The 14,799-nt window shown below is 36.8% G+C and overlaps 2 protein-coding genes across 3 annotated transcripts in view; both read left to right on the top strand.

Annotated features, from left to right (window-relative positions):
- The window catches only part of LOC145694886 (uncharacterized), a 593,410-nt gene extending 584,972 nt beyond the window's left edge, over positions 1-8,438 (top strand). For both annotated transcript variants that reach the window (XM_081771600.1, XM_081771601.1), the window contains one exon: positions 8,253-8,438. In XM_081771600.1, coding sequence (XP_081627726.1) covers positions 8,253-8,306 — 54 coding nt within the window. In that variant the 3' untranslated portion in view covers positions 8,307-8,438. The remainder of the gene's footprint in view (positions 1-8,252) is intronic.
- IP3K2 (Inositol 1,4,5-triphosphate kinase 2) overlaps positions 1-14,799 on the top strand; it is a 409,624-nt gene that overhangs the window by 133,536 nt on the left and 261,289 nt on the right. The window lies entirely within an intron of this gene.

Here is a 14,799-nt window from a genome sequence, read left to right as displayed (position 1 = left end):
TAACAAAAATTGGCGGTATACCTTGTACCTACCTACATTAAATAACCAATAATTTTGTTACAGAGAACTATTTTCGTTACGTTACAGTTACGTTAAGTTATCCACCCCTGCTCTTGGCATTTTAGATGTTCAAAAAACTCAGCTAGGTAATCTACGTAATTTAAATAAATATAATATTAGATTTTTTACATCCCAAAGATTGTCTTTTAGGTTGAGAGAGACGGTAAAAAAATGAATGATTGACAATGAATGGTGAAATTTCAAAACTGAGCGTGGTTAGAACTAGAAACTGTTACTGGCAAGGAAGTTAAACAAATGTTTGTATTTTTAAACATTCTGACCTGTCAATTTCTTACTCCATAAATGTTTCTAACACCAGAAAAAACTTTTTATATTGAAATGCGAGCTATGACAAAATATTTAGAAATTCCAGTCCTACATTTCTGGTCCAGATGGACAAGATAATCAGCTAGAGATAGAGCGACCGTACGTCCCGTTCTGACCGGCATAGTCCCGTTTTAGGGGCGTGTCTGGGCCCTGGGCCGTCCCGTCAGCGGATGGAAAAAAGTAGTATTTGTCCCGTTTTATGCAAATGTAAGAAGTAAATAATAAACCCAGTACCTCCACTCCTTGTAAAAGTATTAATAATTAATAATAACAGAGGTAAGAATTGAATTAAAATTCCATACATTAAACATGAACTGTAGTTCGCAGTACTGCTCGAAAGCCAGCAGAGGTTTTAGCACTTGCTTGTTTGTTTTTGAGCTAATTTACACACTCACTTGTTTCTCATGTCTCATGATTATTGAAAAGAAGGAACTTGTCCCGTTTTCAGCTAAAAATTTTCTGGTCACCCTAGCTAGAGAGGACAATGCATACGTTAGGAAGCTCTTGGAAAAATATTTCTTTGGGAAGGCCAAAAATGCGGGAAAACGATAAACCGGAATTCCATTAAGCTTATTATTAGTTCTGATTATTTTGGCGTAAGGAATTATTTTTTGGACTTACTGTTAGTTTCTGCGACAATAAGATGTTTTCATTTTTTAAAAGTCCTGAGCGCAGCGTCGTACTTAGATTTTTCTGGGGGGGGGGGAGTATTAATACGCGTATTCCGGCCCCCTAAAGAAAGTTGTGTTTCTAATTCTTGGGCCCCCTCTTTCCATCTTTCTCTTACTCTTTGTGGCTCCCCAGAGCCTGTGTGCGTTCTCGCACGGCAAGGTCTGCGGGCCCGTTAGTTACACCTCTGCGTCCGTTCCATACATAACAAATTAATTAAAGGGAGAATATTGACAAATCTCAAAGCCATACGAATATTATTCCCAGGGCCCCTAATAGTAGATATTTTACTGAAATGGGCCCAGGTCTCATTTTTGTTTTATTTACCTCTTGTATGCTTTTTGTTTATGTAATGTAGTGAACCTGTTTGATGCTTCATTCATAATTTCATGTTCGTATCGTATATGGAGTAAGAAAATTTTGTCTTACGGACTTCCCTGGAGGGGCAGTTGCCCCCTGCCCCCCACAAGTTACGGCCCTGCCTAAATGTTTAGAGACGTGAACTTTTAGTTCTATGTTGCCATTATACTATGAGCAATTCCTTTAAGTTGATCATTTGACCAATTTCGCTTAATTCTAGTATTTGAGGAATGTATTTTTAAAGCGTTTGTTAGCCTATTAAAGTTAGCATTTCTTTTCAGCAACGAAGCTATTTGAAACGCGAACCTAAAGTTTAAGGTGGAATCCGAAATTCCGCCATGCGTTCAATGCTATCCCACCGGGAATCGAACTCGGAGACCCCGTGCAACAAAGGCGCACATTCTAGCCCTTAGACCAATGGTTCTCAGCCTTATTTTTGTCACGACACAGTCTCCCTTGACGAATGTATCCGTAGCATAATATCTTTAATTACCAACACTGAGCCAGATTCCCATTAATAATCTTGAACATCTCTGGAAAATATTTTTAAGCCATTGGAATTGATATTTAATTATATTTATTTTATTTATTTCCTACTTTCACGATCACAATAATTAGAAAGTTTCGCAACATACACACCCAATCTTGCGGCATTGGTTGAGAACCACCTCACTAAAACAACAGGGAAAACGCTATTCCTCTCGTTAACCTCTTTCAATATCTATAAACTTTAACTATTTGGTATCGTTAAAGCAAAGTAGACATGCAATCAGCAAGTTTGTAGTTGAACGTCCCTGTATTTGAACGTAACAGTTTAACGTAGACCAGATGTAGTACCTACTGAGAATTGAATCCGAGCCGCTCGTATCAGAAACAGAAACGTTAACAACTTAGGCACGAATGAGTTCCACAATAAAATTTGTCTACTGTTCATTTAGTGTATCAGTCACTGTGAAATCGAAGTTAGGTTCGAAGTGTAATCTACTGTAGAATTATCAGCTGAACTGTTCTATTGTATTATCATTTGAACTCTTGATTATCTCTGTTAGTACAAAATAAATAAATAAATAAGTGAATGTGATGAATGGAGAAACTTTACCCACTCGTTGTTACAAAACGGAAATATGCAGAGTATGCGGAATGTGGAAGCTTGTTAAATAAGGAAATGACGCATTTGGTGCATCATGTGTACATATATCATTTCCTTTGTAGATTGGGTAACTGTCTTATTATTTAGATATTTATCTGTTTTCCTTTTGAAGTACCATATATTTTTCCCTAAGTGTAAATTTACGCAGTTTTCTGAGAACTTAGATTTTAATTCCGCAATGTTATCGTTTAATGAAAGATAGTAGTAGACCAAATTTGATACACGTAACATAGATCAATCAGTATACTCGTACGTCATTAAGCTGAACTAAATGATATGCGGATGCGTAGTTTTTGAGGAAGAAATTGAGGAAACTTAAACCTAAAAGTCGATGCTGTAGGAGAGCCATGCCACCATGCACGGGGGGTGAAACTAATACTAAAATACACCTTAATTAAGGTCATCAGTATGGCGACTCATGCATACAATGGAACGGTTAACGACATATAACCGAAAAATTATGGTTAAATTTTAAACGTTAATTTTATACGCCCAAAAATAGGTATACAGTACCGCACTGATCAGCTCATTCCATTTTATATTATTTCTTATTGATATCCATCAGGTAGACTTAGTTTCTTTATTATTTGTTCTTTATGTGTTTTACTTACATCTTAAGCTCGGAAGAGCCGAAGCAAATAAACCCATAAACTAGAATGTTATACTTGATCAAGGAAGGGGTGTATACCTACTTTTGGACCACCCTGTATAAAGATAAGACACTCCTCAATTGGTAGATCACATAGAGCTAAACAAAATGGGATGGTAGAAGATGAACTCTCGTGCGCAGTTTTTGCGAAAAACGTTAAAAAAAAACGTGGCACCAAATTGTGACTAATCGTTCGTTGCCAATGATAATCGACTTTTGTTTTTCTATTTTCCTGAAAGAAATCATTTATTTGTGTACTGTATCTGTAGCAGACTCGAACGCGCTAGCCACTAGACCAGCGGGAAGGGCACATCTTTGTCCGTCTGTCTATTTAAAGATAACTCAAGACTTTTAATGAAGAATAGGCTATAACATCTACCCCAGGTTGCAAGTTAGGACATATATACATACAAAACAGTTTTACTGTATAACTATCTTTAAAAATATTCGACTTTGGCAAATACACATGTCAGTTGAGTCGAATCGTAGAAAGTCTCTACTCTCTCTTCAGTTACCCTTTACAATACATTAGGATATTTACTCGATGTTTTTGTAAGCTGAGACATACAGCTTAGACTTCTATGGCAGGTCTTTTGGAAGCGAGACAGTGAGGTAGAACGGTGTTTGCTCATCGTGAGGTGATATTTCCTACGGTCTATGCATGCGCCAACTGCGCCGGTGCAAGTCCCACGTAGTACGATGCCACGTAAATAGTTGTACAGTCTTCGATGACCTCTGTATTGCATATGTAGCTACAGCGGATCCACAGCGTAAAAACTGGGGGACAGTCAGAATCCAGACTGATAGGTATATATGATGAGCTTACTATAAACTTTAAAAAAAATAATAAATAATAGCTTCAATTATTTCTCACAAAAAACTGGGGGCTAGGTCCCCAGCTGAGGGCTAGATCAGCCACTGAAGTTAAATCAATGACAGCATATCTGACAGGGTATATGCGTATGAATGAGATCGTGAAGATGAGTTATTTGCTTTTAATCAATTAGCTCTCTATTTCTCTCTCTCTCTCTCTCTCTCTCGAAATGGAAATTCGTACATATCATTTTCTTTCGATACCTTTTCAAGTCCCATGTATTCTAAATTCTCGTTCTTCATTTTGACGTACCTATCATTATGTTAGGAATGCAAATAAAGTCTGTTTAGGATAAGGGGCGTATTCCTTTACAGGACGAACTTCTGACGCAAATAGTTTAGAGAGAAACTTCTTTCTTGGAAGCCAACTGCATTGCATTTACTCATCATGCTGTGCTCAGCCTCAATATGTTCACGAACAGCAGGTCACACTTATGAATATATTTATGAGCGTGTTCTGTTTTTGGAAGATAGACGTATGGGTAATGAACAACATGTGGAAGTGAATTGACAACATATGAAGTATATAGTAAAAGTTCCAAGCAGCCAGAGAGTTTCTTGATATTCTAGAGCACTAGATGTCTGAATTTCTCTAAGTGAATAATTGAAGATCGCCTAATTTATCTAAAAATATATATATTTATTTTCCAACTTTCCTTTAAGGCCTCCGAAATATGCATGAGCATAAACAGGCATGTTCGTTCATCGACAGGTATGTTATTACGTATTCTACCTGTTGATAGATCCTGGGATTGATTTTTTTTTTATTTGATTCTGCAAATGTTTCTCCCACGTTTCTCGATCTTCAGCTTCCTCTTTTGACTCCCAATATTTTGTTTTTCTATTTTTCAAACCATCGATCAGTTGTTCTTCTTGTTCTTCGCTTTTCTTCTGTAGCGGTAGGAAGAAAACAGTTCTTTGCAAGATATGTCCAATTGGCTTTTCTACGAAGGATGCTGACTAAAAATGTCCGCTTGTCTCCTATCCGTTTTAAAACATCTTCGTTTGTTACTCTTTCTGTACAATTTATTCTGCTTCATCTTCTTCCAATACCATATTTCGAAGTTGTCTAAATATTTCTTAAACTTACGTAGTATCCAAATCTCTGAACCATACAGCCTAATACTCTCACGTATAGCAAAGCAAAAATTGTATTAGCTTCCGAGGAAAAGGTTCCATTTCCACTCTTAATTCCAGTATTCAAACCGGAAATGGTAGAAACCTACCATTCCAGGTTCCAACACTGACCACAAATAAGCAAAAAAATCGTAATATTATACAGATAGCAAGAAGCAGTTTCTTGATATGGATTTAGCATTTCAAGGATAGGTTCCTCTCTACCCTTAACTCTCTCTACTGAAACCGAAAGCAATAGAAATCGTCTACCACTTCCGGTTTCAATGTTAATTCTTGTAGAACAAAAACGATTATAGGTATAGAGAAACTTCTTTTTCAAAATGTGGATTCAGGTTCTTAATAAATGAGTCCTGTCGCAGCTCTCATCTTTTTGTTAAAACCGGAGATGTTAGAAATCTATTAAATTTTCTATTTTAATGTCGATATTCATTTAGAAATCTGCTTAATTTCCTGATTTAATGGTGATATTCATTTAGAAATTATTAAATTTTCTATTTTAATGTTGATATTCATAAAATCAAAACTGAAGGCTAGGGAAATTCTCTTTGAAAAGAAAAAAGAAGAAAAACTATAGATTAAATATTCCAACAACAGGTTCTGTCTCCAACATTATCTGCTATTAAAACGGGAAATTACAGGTTTACCACTATTGTTTCAATAGTGGATCCTTTAGTTTTGGAAATCTTTCGTAGTTTCATATTATGAACAGATTTTTTAAAAACAATAATGACAAACTCAGTTATTTGTAACGTCACTTTATTGACACATCTAATCATTGTGTCTTATGGTAGAGTACGCACCTCTTGGTGTGAAAGCTCCCGATTTCATGTTAATTCATGTGAGCTTTTGGTGCACAACATTGTCCTCGTGGACTTCTTTTTGGAGATATAGTTTCAATTACCAAAGAATACCTCTATAAAGCAGTTATACGTTGTAGTCAGTAGCGCCGATTTCTGTGTGTGTTTCATTGTCAGATACCTAGAGGACATAAATGGAGGAGACTGAGAAATACTAAGAACCTCAGCATACTTCTGGGTGGGGTGAGAGCACCCTCAGGTGCTCCAGGATCGGTACCGTTAAGGCTTTCTAGACGATGAACTTGGCAAGAACAAAGACTTCGTTGAGAAGATTCTCTAGTTCACTGAGACAGTAATGTACGTAGCAGAAAATTACACAGATATTTTACTGTTATTTTAAATTTCTTTAACACTTTGACTGCCCATGATCATTTTTGAGGATAGACAATGGCGCCAATATATGTTTGCCTTATGGTTACCACCAGGCCACGAAGCGATATTCAAATAATACATACCTACAGACCCCAATATTCAATATTCCAAGCTTTTTTGAACTAGATTTGGCTCCTGGCGGGAAAAATTTGCTCACGGGGCCTCAGAGGAACAAATATACATCTAGGTCCTGTGAGCCATGTGTGGCTCACATGGAAAACAAGGAAATTGACACTTTTCTATTAATAATACATTGTTGCATACCATTAAAATATATTTCTTTTACAATTTTAATGGTATGCAACTATGTATTATTAATTTAAAAAGTGTCAGTTTTCTTGTTTTTCATGTGAGCCACACATGGCTCACAGGACCTAGACGTAAATTGTTCACCCTGAGACCCGTGAGCGATATGCAATTTTTCCCGAGAGGAGGCAGATCTGGTTTAAAAACTTGGAATATTGAATATTGAGGTCTCTAGGTACGTATTATTTGAATATTCTAAATTCTAAAATGCGTAGTTCCACAGCTGAATAAAGGCCCAAGCAAGTTGCATTTTCGCATTTTCAGCAAGTTAACATTTTCACATACTTTTCATGGATATGGATGTATAATTCGAAAAGCTAAAGGGCATGCAATATAGTCACACACTTGTCCCAAAACATCGTATTCAAAAAGAAAACTTAATCCTTTTCATAGGGTTTCAGATTAATGCCAAACAAAAGTCAATGCGTGAGTCATATGGCTCACGGGGCCCCAGGGTCAGTTTTAGTATGAGCCATATATGACTCACGGAGTAGTTTAGTGTGAGGCGCATATGGCTCACATGGCGGTCAATGTGTTAATATCTTAATGAAAGTGAAAGAAGAATCAATCTGACGAGCACTTTTAAACGAGATCACTTTTTTTTTAATTTAATTTACACGAGGCACGGTGACTTACTGGTAGAGTGCTCATCTCTGGTACGACGGGTTACTGGTCATGAGAGTTTGTGGGTTTTCATTCCACTAATTCTTTAACAATTATTAACTTTAACATTTTAGCCTGAAAGGCATAAACATGGAGTGTTAACTTAAAAGATTTGTTTGATTCTCAGGAAATTTTTATACAAATTGTGGCTTCATTTCTGTTACCCACGAGACCAGAGTCGAGACTAGAAATTTAGCGTACTCACTGGCGTCTCTGGCATGTAAAATTGGGAGGGGGGGGGCATCAAAGAAAGTTATTTAAATGGTACAACCTAGCCCAAACTGTTTATTATCTTCAATTCCATTTGTTACCTTTTTCCTTACCTTCACGGACCCGCTGAGATATATCAAGAACTCTGTTATAATCGTTTCACAGTCTAAATATTATATTTCAAATAAATAAATAAATAATATTTCTATGTTATTCTGTCGTTACTAAATAAATTAAAATACTGAATATTTTGTACCGGTACTTCAAAGTATTGGTACACGTGTTCCCCTCTTCCTCCCATCAGAGACGCCCGTGAACGTACTCACCCTGAACTGTTCGAGTAGTATTTCTAAGGTACATATATTTATTGGAGACAAGAAAAAATTAGAAGTGATACGGAAAAAAGGCTTTTTCGATAACCAGGACAAGACAGTATCTGTGAGACGAGATCTTATTTCTCATCTCTTCTGGTTTCGTGGACAAAATTAGGCTTCATTTTGAAGTTTCTGGAAATATAAAATTTATCGAAGAGAAATTCAATTTTGAGTCTGAGTTTATGAATGTTTGTTTATTTTTCTAGATACTTTTATGACTAATTCTTATTTCTTCTCTTTTATAGGTAAATAGCAATCAGCCACTTGGTATTGAAGTTTTTATGGTTTTTGATTCGTAAGGTATGTAGACTAATCTTTCTTTCCAAAATAGAACGAATTACACAAACGTTTTTGACACTCAGAGTTGTTTCTGGGATGTAAACAGTTAACATGATAACGACAAAACAAAAATCCTTCTATCAGTAAAGCTCATTTAGATCAAAAATAAATGTGTTTGGTTTTTCCCTGGACAATATTCAACTTACTGTATAAAAGACTGAATTAGATAAAGTATCCTTTTTTCCTTGCTTTGACTCATTGCTTGTTTATAACACACGAGATACAACTTTGACGTAAATGGTTTTCCGTTTTCAGTGTGATAATGAAAATATTTCCACTATTGATTCATGCCTTTTGTAATAACAGAAGCTTTCTTTTTATGTATGGCCCATCTTGTATGGCGAATACCTGGAAAACAACCGCGGTGGATTTTTTTTTTAATTTTTCTGTAAACTATCTAAAAAAAAAAAAAAATCGAGACAACTTAGTTCGATGCGAAAACTGTTGAATTTATCAATAAAAAGAAATAAAATCGTACAGCATTATGAGCATTTAAAAGAAGGAAGAAAAAATGTCTTCCAAGTATGACACACATACAGTATATTAACCCTCGCACTACCAAGGTGGGGGGGGGTGACCACCACATTTTTTTTTTTTTTTTTTTGTAATTGTTCTAGTCGTTTCTTTAAAATTGTAAAAAGAAAGAAAGAAAAATGTTATTGCTCAACATTTTAGCTAAAGCGAAATTTTACGTTGTGCAAATTGAACATTAGTGTGTGTCATAAATTTTAAGTTGGTGGGCACAAAGTACCTCCCCCTCCCGGTTGGTAGATAAGACTAACATTTAAAACTTCAAGATGATAGTATAATAAATAGTGCATTAGTGCTGTATCGCCGGACCAATTTGAAAATAAAAAAAAGAAGTACGAAAATGTACTGCATTCGGTTATATTTGGTAAGATTACATTAAGTTACGTTAGATTACGTTACATTAGGCGTGCAGTATTACTATATGGATCCATAGTATAAGTAGTAATAGTAGTAGTAGGAACGGGTTAGAAGCCCCGCAGGGGTTGGTTGGGTTTTATTCTAAACATGAAATTGGCAAATTAAAGACTTGCCCAAATTTTTCTGTACATTTTACGATCTACGGACCCGTATAGTAAAAGAAGTGTACCTTTACGCGAAATAGTCCATCCGCTTCCATATACAGTGCCGCTTAGATTTAAAAAAAAAAAATACAACCACTTTCTTAACTTTCTCTATTCCTCTTACCTGACTTTTACTTATTCTTCCTCACAAACTTAAATTCTCCAATTGACCCGGTAAATTTCCCAAAATTGGTCCTTCGATACAACACTTAACCCAATAGCTCTATCCCGCCTCTTCTGAATTTGGGCCCCCGCCAAGTGAACTTTGTGGTGGACAAACACCGTGTGTGTGGGTTTTCTCGGGGTTCTCCCGTTTTCTCCCACTTTCTTCATTCCGCCATTTCACTCATCTCTCATCACCACCGTCTCCAGCCTAAGCGGCATAATCGTGGGACGTAAAACTCGAAGATTTCATTTCATTTTTTTCTCTTCTGAATTTGGCGGTTAGTTTTATCCCGTGTACTGTTCACTTCAGTCACTGTAGATTTCTCTGAGGAGAGTTTCTAATTTGTTTCTGTCGCGAGAGATATTTATTCTTAACAGGTGGATACAAAATGATTCCCCCTTGGGAGTCTGCGTTACAGAAAATACCTAGGTAGTGCAAGGGTTAATCATACTTCTTACTGAGCTGAACAAAATACAATAGATGAGTGCAAAGCCTTGCGCGTAATTTTTTTCGAGAAAGTCGAGGAAAACTATTTTTTTTACGCCAATAAATAAACAAATAAATAAATAAACTATAACCGCGCCACCTATATACGATGAAACTGACACTGAAAGATACAGTAAATCATGCTTTTCATTACGTCACTACCAAGATAACAGTACACTTAATGAGATACCGTCCAAAATTATGACGCATTTTTAATTTTTACATAACTGCATTGTGATATTAATTGTAGGCTATATATATCAACCGATAAACCCCATCAAATTGAACAAAATGTCATACTTGAGAGTAAATTCTCATGTGTAATTTTCGAGAAAATAGAAGAAAGTACATTTTATGATGCTTGAAAACTATGTCGTCGGTTACCAGTAACAAGGTATATAACTTTTTATTCGGCTCAACCAAATTGAGATTATTTATTAATTTATGTAATGTATATTTAAAAACTCACTTTAAGTAGCATATGATGTCCTTTTTTTTTTCTTCTAATGGCGATACACTCTCCTAACAGTAGAAAGATAAGGGTTAGTCAAGAAAGGCTTGTTTTCTTTATCTGGAATACACTAGACTGGGTCCAGATTGCTATATGGTCTTTTCCCGGAACACGTGCGGAAATTGTTCTTTACGATCTTCAAAACGGCTTCAGCCTTCTTCAGGACGGCCTCAAGAGAACTAATACGCTCTCCCTTAGCTCCTTTTGCAAACAGGGAAACAGAAAAAAAGTCACATGGAACTAAGTCTGAAAAGTAAGGAAAGTGAGGGACATTCAGTGGTTCTGTGAGCCAAATGTTAAGTAACAACGTTGCACAAATAAGGACTCGCATTATCGTGGTGTAGGCACCAACCAGAGGAATGCAGTTCCTGTCGTTTTCATTCGATATGTTTAGCAAGAACGTCCAAAACGGACTTGTAACAGACTCACCAGTAGCCGCCGTATCTGGAGGGACTTCGTGTTGGTACATCATTCCACGGCAGTCGAAGAAAGACCGAACAACCTTTGTTGTCTTTGTCGTCGTAAAATCAGGTGATTTCCATACTGAGTTGGCCTGTTTGCTTTCTAGGTCGTAATGCTGAAGCAAAGTCTTATAATGATGGAATTCAGGTATACATCTCCAATGCTTCACCACTAGACGTTGAAGTTCCCTACACACTTCCAGTAACACCACCTTCTGTTCAGAAGTCAGTAATCTTAAGACTTATCTCGCATAAACGCATCTTATGTTCGAGTCATCATGCACGAATACTCTCTGCCCTGGGAACTGTGCAACATGTTTTCTAAATCTGTCAATTGTTACTCGTCGGTCTTCACGAACAGCTGTGTTAATCATAGCTACGTTTACTGCTGTTGTTGGAGTACCTGGATCGCCTTGCTTTTTTTCTCTCTTTCTTTCTTTCTTTCTTTTTTTGTGTTAAAACACGGTCCTTTTTTAGTTCCTTGAATCGAAATTCGAAATCCTATGGATTGTGGCAAACATCATCATTATGTGCCTACTGCAACAACCTGTATGCTTCCTTGCCGGATTTCTGCAAACGATCACAAGACTTTAAAGCAGTATAATTGCTCTTCACGAGATGACTCCATTTCGTATAGTGGCGACTGACGTAGTTTGCTCATATTCTATGCAGAGGTTATGCGCGAGCAAATCCTTTTTTTGTCCAAGTCAGGACTGATCCGTTTTCACCATGCAATATCGTTTCTACAATGTTTCTTCGTTGTGTGCGTGAAAAAAATATAACTCTGTCTTTGTTCATGGGTCCTCGTACAAGTAGATAACATGGCTCATGTAAAGGATCCGACATGAGACACATCTGTTGCTATAGTATGGAATTTGGGCAACATGGGTAATTTCTTTAAATAGCTATGCAAATATTTAAAAGCTGATCTTTCATGTATATTTTAATATCAAGAAATTTGGTTAAAATTGTGCGTGGGATCCCTGATTCGATTCCAACTACCACCAAGCGGGCTTTGTGGTGGACAAACACCGTGTACAAGGGTGATTACAGGCGAGTTTTAGGGCGCAGGTTTTACCCATAAGTTTTTAAGGGCATAATTTGATACAATGGAATTTTATTTAACTTATTCTTAAAAACGTAATTACGGTATAATTAAAGTGTAGTCAACAAAGCAAGTTACCTAGATTTTGTTACAACCAACTTCGATTTCCTTTATTACTTTTTTGAGGAGGGAGAGGGAAGTGGAAGAATTGTAATTTGGGAAGATTGAGTCAGACCCTTTGTGATACCTTCAGTTTTCGTTGTTTTGATATTGACCCGAATGCTCGAGCAAAATTTTAATATTTACTCTTACATATTCCGGCATTAACATAAAACATGGATTGCGAACAACACCTACAAACAATCATCCGTGTATTTATGTTACGAAAACAATCAAGGAGAGACGACAATATTCATATAGTGTGATTGCGCCTGTAAGTGTATGCAACCCGGAATTATGAAAGTTGTTAGGGTTGCATCCCAGAGTTTAAAACTGAATAAAACCGATATAGCCCTATATGCTTTTTAGATGGCATTATTATTATCATTGATATATTGTGCACCTTTGCATTCAACTAACTGTGGTAGTCAGTTGGTTAAGTCTAAATGAAGTACCTGTCACTCGAACTGAACTGTTCGTTTTAGATTTACTGTATTCACTTTCACATCAGACGTACGCAGAGAGAATTTCTCGCAGGTAACTGTAATTATCACTGGATACAGTTCCGATAGGGTGTTACAATTATGTAAGGAGGACAAAAAAGTAAATGGGAATGCTGTCTGCATCCAGCAATCCATCTTGATTCCATCTATTGGAGACATCCTTATTTTGTACACTCCTAACAAAAATCAGATGTAGATCTACTTGGATGAAGCGTCCGCTTATTCGCTCTTGTTTTATCATGACATGAAGACAGAATGATTTTTTCATATTTCTATCGAGAATTCTGACGCCAGTCTAATTGATTTTTCCTCATTAGTACTTTTAAAACATCATCTGCTATATAGCCCTTGCTGTTTATAGAAAACCTGTAGTGAGGAATAGTATGGAATATCTGTGCTGGTGCTGCAGTGTGGATTTTGCAGTGGAAATTGCGATGTCGGGCGATAGTGTGTATTTCTAGTAGTCTAATTGAACATAACTGGTAGCGGTGGCTCTGCTTTCTCTAGGGTGTATATATTAGAATAACATCGAAAATAGCTACAAAACAATGTATAACTTACAGCCTGAACCAAAGACCTATTCAGTTGATCTGACACTAAACAAAATAGTTGTTAAAAGCTATTGTATTGGTTCTACTGGTTCCTTACGTAAAGAGACGCCGAGCACTTGTGATGACATAAAAGCTGAAGTATTTAGAGAACTGAGAAATACCACTTCTTGAAATGTTTATGTGCAGCCAGCTGTATCAGAGACCTCAGAAACTTAAAATGTCAGGGACAAATTCGTAGGAGAACGAGCGAATGAACGAACCTAACCATCAGCAGCATATTGGATGAAGAAGTGGATGGAGCGCTCGGCGGAGGCTGTTTGTGTGGCTCTCACACGTCGAAGCGCGTGAGTCTTTTCAATTCGCCCACAGAACAGCCTTCAAAAAGGAGTAGTTCTTAAAACTTTTTTTCTGGAAGACCAAATATTTTGTTACTGTTTTTTTGTTCGATTATAAGTGACGTAATTTCAAGGAGTTCCCGTGGCGTGTTAATGTAATAAGATGATATCTATCGGTCAATGTCCTTAACATGGTTGTCATCTCTTAAGTATCATTTATCGATACTAGCGAATTGAACGAGTTCTTTCCACTAGCAGGACAGATAATAGGCGTTGTTTTTCTAAAAGATATCTAATATCCAAGGTGACCAGACGTCCCGTTTTAGCCGGGACAGTCCCTTTTTTTCCACCGTTGACCCGTTTCTATATGGTTCTCAAACGGGACTCCCAAATGTCCCGTTTTTAAGCAAAAATGACCCAGGTGCCCCGTAATTATTATTCAAAATATAAATGGTCAATGCAAATTCTACATTCTTTCGCACCAGTACTCATTGGGAAGGTTCAGCTGTGTCTGGAACTTCTGAATGTTCAAATGGGAATTGAGTGTTCTGTGCTTCAAGTGGAAATTGAGTTGGAATTCTGATTGTTCAAATAGTTAAAAGTATTGTTGGGTTGTTAGAAACGGCGTGTTATCATTCTTACTTGTATATTTTGTAAATTGAAAACACTGCTTAGTCTCAAAATGCAATGTGGAAGTCAGATATATAAGCACCCTCTTCCCTGTCCCCCCCTCCCCCCCGGTCGCAGATTCGTATGCGTCCCGTTTTTGAAAGTAAAAGCTCGATCACCTTGCTAATATCTCTTATAGAAGTAATCAATGACATATTTTTCATATTTTTTTTCTTTACAGAGAACGTATAGCGAGGGTAATCTCTGTACGGAGACGAGCCTTAGCTACCTTCTAGAATTATAGGTACACAAAATGGGTTGTGTCTTTTATCTGTCTGTTCTGCTATAACTTGCGTAAAATCTATCGAATTTTAATGAAGCTGCCCTAGTGCTTTTTAGGTATATCAAATAAGACTATTATTTGCTATTGAAATCGCTTAAGGTTCTAAAGAAGTGCAAATTTACCTTGGAAATTTGTTCCCTCAGGGCCTGTCATAGGTGGCGTGGGATCCAATTAGGTACAATTTCTGTCAACG

The sequence above is a fragment of the Thermobia domestica genome, chromosome 9, assembly GCF_964235325.1.
Source record: "Thermobia domestica chromosome 9, izTheDome1.hap1.1, whole genome shotgun sequence".
Taxonomy (NCBI): Eukaryota; Metazoa; Arthropoda; class Insecta; order Zygentoma; family Lepismatidae; genus Thermobia; species Thermobia domestica.
This window is presented reverse-complemented; position numbering and strand designations above follow the sequence as displayed.